Source organism: Elaeis guineensis, chromosome 4 (genome assembly GCF_000442705.2).
Source record: "Elaeis guineensis isolate ETL-2024a chromosome 4, EG11, whole genome shotgun sequence".
Classification (NCBI taxonomy): domain Eukaryota; kingdom Viridiplantae; phylum Streptophyta; class Magnoliopsida; order Arecales; family Arecaceae; genus Elaeis; species Elaeis guineensis.
In genome coordinates, this window is record NC_025996.2 from 22863489 (window position 1) to 22869295 (window position 5807).

The 5807-nt window shown below is 45.1% G+C and overlaps 1 protein-coding gene across 1 annotated transcript; it reads right to left on the reverse strand.

Moving 5' to 3' along the window:
- Window positions 1–718: 718 nt before the first annotated feature.
- Window positions 719–5370, reverse strand: LOC105043372 (subtilisin-like protease SBT1.1). Its single transcript, XM_010920892.4, has 2 exons — window positions 5188–5370; window positions 719–3428 (listed from the first exon to the last, which is right to left on the reverse strand). Exons 1-2 carry the CDS (start codon window positions 5234–5236, stop codon window positions 1120–1122), a joined length of 2358 nt encoding a protein of 785 aa, XP_010919194.3. The 5' UTR covers window positions 5237–5370; the 3' UTR covers window positions 719–1119.
- Between the last annotated feature and the right edge of the window lie 437 nt (window positions 5371–5807).

The window sequence follows — 5807 nt, forward strand, 5'->3', positions numbered from 1 at the left end:
TGTTCATTTTTATCGTACTTTTTTCTATATCATGTGAGACAAACCAAGATTTCGCCTATCACCGAGATGGATGAGATGTATGGTTTTGAAAGACTTGCCTACAATTGGGGTCTCAAGTGCCTGATTCGAGAGCCAATTAGATGGGTTGTTAAAGTGCAAAAAAGCCTCTGACTTGTTGCATGCTGATCATGTTTGAAATGCGAGAAAACATTTTATGTTGATGCTTATTCCCCCTTCGCGAGAGTTTAATGTTCCCTTGCTTTATTATATCTAGATCAATGGCTGAATTTATCAAGTACGTAGTTTGTTTGGTGTTCCGAGTTATTAGTTTTGCGTATTGATTTGCCATGACTTGTCCTTCATTCCACTATAAACATCTTGCATTCTAGCTTTGTATTGAAATATTTTCTTGCACTTCATAGTAACAATCAATAGTTTAGCAACAAGGGAAAGGACTTCTCTGACCCAACTTTGTTAAAATTGGAAAAAAAAGTTTAGGAGTCCAAGCTACAAGTATTTTTGACGCTCAAGAAGATTTGGGCTAATTTTATTTAGTATGCTGCAATTCACAAGTCTACACTGACGTCTTTTTTGTTAAAAATTTACTTTTCGGTTCATTCTCTCTGAGAAATGAAAGCTTATGCATTCTTCCACCTACATCAAATGGCAGTGGATTGTAAAAATAAATAATTATCCAATCCAAGATGAGAAATTTCACTCATTTGAAATTGATGATCGATCCATTGCTCAAGTTATTTTTTCTTTTTTGCATATTTGATGCTGTACTCGTCTATTTCTGACAACAAACTGTCGTGATTTGCTCAACTCCTAGCTTGTGATAATCCAACGAACACATATCCAGACATCAATATCAGTCCCCTATCTTTTTTGATTTGGAACTTTGCCTGCACGATGAGAAGTGAAATATCAATGTTGCACTACACCATTACTTGCTAAGAGCGTAACTGTTCCTCTGTTCCGTATCTCCTACTAAAATTGGGCACACACAATGATTATTTTAGGTTGAGCCAGTGGTGATACCGCAAGGAGTTGCAGAAATGCAGAGGCCTCGAGGGCTTCGTGAGCAAACTCCTCCGAAACTTGGGAGAATTGGTTCATCTATTGCCATGTCACTGCAACCGGACTCCTAACTGAGTACTCACCACACACCCACACCAACTCTCCAAAAGAAGTGTCAGTCCCACGCAGTCCAAGAAAACTCACCTTATAACTAAGCTTCTGTCCTAACTCCACAAAGTCCAACTCCTTCGGATCCACATTCATGGTGACTCCCTTCGGCTCATGCACTTTCACCGTGTATCTGCACCTTGCCTGCCCCACATTGGTCACAATCCTTGTTTGCGTCACCGTAAAGTTTGGACTCCCACGGTCAAATAGTACTGAGAAGGAAGGGTAATTCAGGTCCCGGATATTGCCAAGTATTCTGTTGTTCGGGCAGCTGTAATTTTTCCTGGCCAATGTTGCCAACTGTGCGGAAGTGTAGTTCAAGCTACAGAGGTAATCCAAGTAGTCTTTCGGACTAATATCATAGACCAAGCCCGGGTTCGAGGCTCTTTCGGGGTCAACGTGCCCCGACCCAAACGCAAATGGAGTTGCCGGCTGTCCCGAGCTAACGTCGACAACGGAGCCATTCTTGTTATTGAGAGTGGACGCAGTGGTCATCAATGCCGATTTTATCGCAGCTGGAGACCAATCCCGATGGACGCCCTTAAGGAGTGCTGCGAGTCCGCTGACATGTGGGCAAGACATGGAGGTGCCGGAAATTATATTGAAATTAGTCCTACGTGTATCACTCTCAACGAGGGAAGGGCTCGTAGAAGGTGGCCATGCTGCTAGTATACCCATGCCTGGTGCAGTTACGTCTGGCTTTATGATGTCTGGGACGACCAAGCTTGGTCCTCTCGACGAGAATGCTGTCATCATTGGTGCCGGCTGCCCGTATGCCGTTCCGAGAAATGTGATCATGGCCATGGGCCTCTTCGAAGAGGTAATGTAGCTTTTAATTGCCTTTGCGGCAGCTGCCCCTAGTGTCGAAGCAGGCAAAACATGGAGATCAGCAAACAGCTCTTCCCCTTGTTCTTGAGAGTTCACCAGCAGCATTCCGGCACCTCCGGCGAGCTTAACCTCCTCCCCCTTCTGGGTCCGCCCAACAATGCCCCGTTCACAGAGGACAATCTTTCCTTTAACAAGCTTTGGTGAGAGGGAGCCTGGTCCACAATATCGTGCACTTTGTCTGCCGGCGGTCTTGTCGTAGACGATCGGCAGCAGTTTTGTTGGCCTCCCCGAGTAAAGAGACGCACCTTTCAACGTGCGGCCATCACCGAGCTTTACCTCTGTAGGAAAGCTTCGGTCCAAGTAGCTTGCAGCGACCGTCATGATCCATGGTGCAGTATTGGTCACGGTAGCCTCGTAGGGACCAGAGTTTCCGGCCGAGCATGACACGAATACACCTTTCTGGATGGCTCCAAAGGCCGCAACGGCTACGCTGTCAGAATAGAAAGGGCGCTGAGAACCACCTCCAAGGGAGAGGGACAGGACATCCACACCATCCGCCACGGCCTGATCCACCGCAGCCAGTACATCGGAATCGGCACAGCCTGATTTCCAGCACGCCTTGTAGGCTGCAATTCTTGCGGTGTACCTCATGCCCGTAGCTGAGCCTTTAGCACTGCCGAAGAGACTAGCACCGGCAACAATGTCGCCACCTGCAGTTGATGCAGTGTGAGTGCCATGCCCTTCCGAGTCCCTCGCCGACCGGAACTCTCTAGTCTCATTTATCGGTCCAGCTATAGCCTCGTAGCCTTTCCAGTAGGCGCGAGCACCAATCAGCTTGTTGTTGCAGTTCTTGGAGGAAAACATGGTGCCCGCTTCGCAAGCGCCTCTCCAGCGGGTGGGCCTGCCGGAGATGTGGGCGTCGCTGAAGCTAACATGCTCGGGCCAGATACCGGTGTCAACCACACCGATGATGACATCGGCAGCTAGGTTGGGCGATGTCCACAGCCCTCTGCCGGGCATTAGGCCTAAGAATTGTGGGGAGTATGTGGTGTGGAGTTGGATCACCATGTCGTCGGGATAGGCAAAGAGAAAACCATCAAGCTGCTGCAGAGATTTTGCTTGCTTGGGCGAAAGCTTGGCGGCGAAGCCCGAGAAAGCAGTGTCATAGACGTAGAGGAGCTGGGGTGGTGCTGATACCTCTCGTTCGTTTTCTGAGGAGGAGAGTTGGAAAATGGATTCTAGCACAGCTTCAGCCCATCTCTTGGTTCCACCAAGGGAGCGACCGAGAGTCGCGGCCTTGGTAGCGTCCATGTGGACTATGTAGGTCTGGGTTGCCGAGGAGTGTTGTCGGCCCACCGCTGGTGCAAAAGGAAGCAGCACAAGCAGAATAGATATCCGAGACATCATTTTTGCTGCACACAACCAGTACTCTTGATGAGGTACTCATGAGATATTTGGGGCTAATAATTAATATGGCCTAACTAGTTAAAGAGTTTCATGGATGGTGGTATGCGCCAATTACATCTACCAGCGGCCGTCGCAGAAACTGATGTCTGCCTGGGGAAAACTACTTTGCAATTTAGCATGGAAATATCAAATATCTACATAGGCACAAATCAGTGTTGCTAAGCCAGTTGATTGAAGCACCATGCTCGGTCATACTCAGTCCATCGAGCTTTAAGAGTTGTGCTGTGTATGATCCAATGATAGATTTGTGTGAAGGAAGATGAATTGTTCCTTCGTGCGAAAGACACAACGCATGTCCTGATAATAACTAGAATAGCTGCATATTTGGAAGTATACAGCTTGTTGCATCAATCGTAGCTTGCCACCTTGAGGAGTAAACATTCATTGCAACAGTGATATCATGTTAAATTTGTAACAAGTCAATTAAAAATTTAGAATCGATGGGACAGTATGGGGTATCATCATGAAAATCAGTGAAATATATAGCAATTAATAAAATACAGGTGTTTTCATTGGCTTGTTATAAGTTTGATGTGGTATCACTGTTACAACGAATATTTGCTCCAGTTTGAGGTCAGTCGATGACATTTAGTTGACTACATTGTAGATGGGAGGAAATCATGTGCATCGTTGTGTTGCCTCTGGCTATTCACCCCAGGTCTAATAGATATGCTTGATGGGACATCGATCATATGGGTAGATGCATGGGTACGTAGATGCATGGAATTAAGGATGGTAATGGTGGTCGGTCAAAAAGTTATACAGAATTAGTACTACTTGGTTATGCTTCCTAACCTCCCCAGGAAAGTCAGAATTAGTACTACTTGGTTATGCTTCCTAACCTCCCCAGGAAAGTCAGCCTGAACATCACCTTGGAAATTTATTAGGAAGATTATAAGTCAACTTTTGTAGGAGAAATCAATTCTGAATTGTGACACACATCTTAATTATATATAAATTTTGGACTAATTAATGATCGAGTTTTGTGATGTACAAAAAGAGATTTTCTTTTGCTTGGTTGGAAAGAATTGAGGTCTGGAATGGGAAGCGGAATGGATGACTTCCATTCCAGTTACTTGATTGGGAGGAGTTTCATTCTAATTCCGATTCCAGGATGGAATGGGAATGGCTCAATCTATCTAAAACTTGATCTTCACTTTCTCTTATAGATTCAAATTTTTTTTCTGATTTCAATTCCGACCATGAACCAAATGCTTCATAGAATTTGATCATTCCGATTCTCATTCCAATTTATTTCGATTCCAGTCGCAAACCAAGTACTCCCATAGTTTGATTTGAAAATGAGTCCTCGCTAAGCAGGTAAACTCCAGGGATGTGTTTTCATATAAGCTTATTTGAGAAGACAAAGCAAATTTAAATTATTGCATGCCAAAGCTTCCAAGTGTTCAATTATGTATATAGACCAGAGAGTATTATATGACCCAAGCAGATCAGCTGTTCCGGGTATCGAAGCTTGGAAAGCAATCATCAAAGGTTGATACTAAATTAGTATTTAATGCTTCAAAAATGGATCACATCTCAAACTCCATCTAAAAGATTACATGCTCTCTGCAAACTTTTTTAGGCTCCCGCGCTCTTTGATGGTCTACCAGGCATGGAAACAGGCATAGGTCGCTATAATATTTTTGTGAGTTAAAAATAAAGCCTATATATTTAAAATAATAAAACAAAAGTTATGCATACCTGCAGTAGAGATCATAGGAGGCATTTTACAAGTCGAGTGTCTTGGCATCCCAAGAGCAAGGAAAGCTTTAAATAGAAGGGACGCGGGACTCAAAAGGAAATATGGAATTTCCAGGTCGCCATTGTGCTTGTGCTGTTCCACTAAAATGCCTCTCTTTAGGAGATCCTTTGGCACGCTCCCACGACAAAGTCCGTGTCCACCGAAGGTGATCAAATGTGAAAAACACTAGCCATCTAGGGAAGGCACAAAACACCCACGCCCATCTCCAAATGGATATGAGCAATCACAAGAAAGAAAAGTCCTCAATTTCAATCCCAATTAATGGAGACTGGAGAGTATCCATGCGCACCGTTCAACGCAAGCAAGGTAGTGGAATCGTGATAGCCCCTCATGTTGCTGTCGTGGAAGGGGAAAAGTTGGGGACCAAACGCCATGACGACGGTCGTGGCAGGCCCTCCGCGTCCAGTGGCGGCACCACCACGACAATACAGTGTAGTGGACCTAGCTGAGTGGTCTATCGCACACTGTGAAACATTATCTCCATTGTGCTCTTGATGACATCAATGGAAGAGCACATGCGATACTAGCGGTGCCTATTGCCATGATTTCATGGTAATGG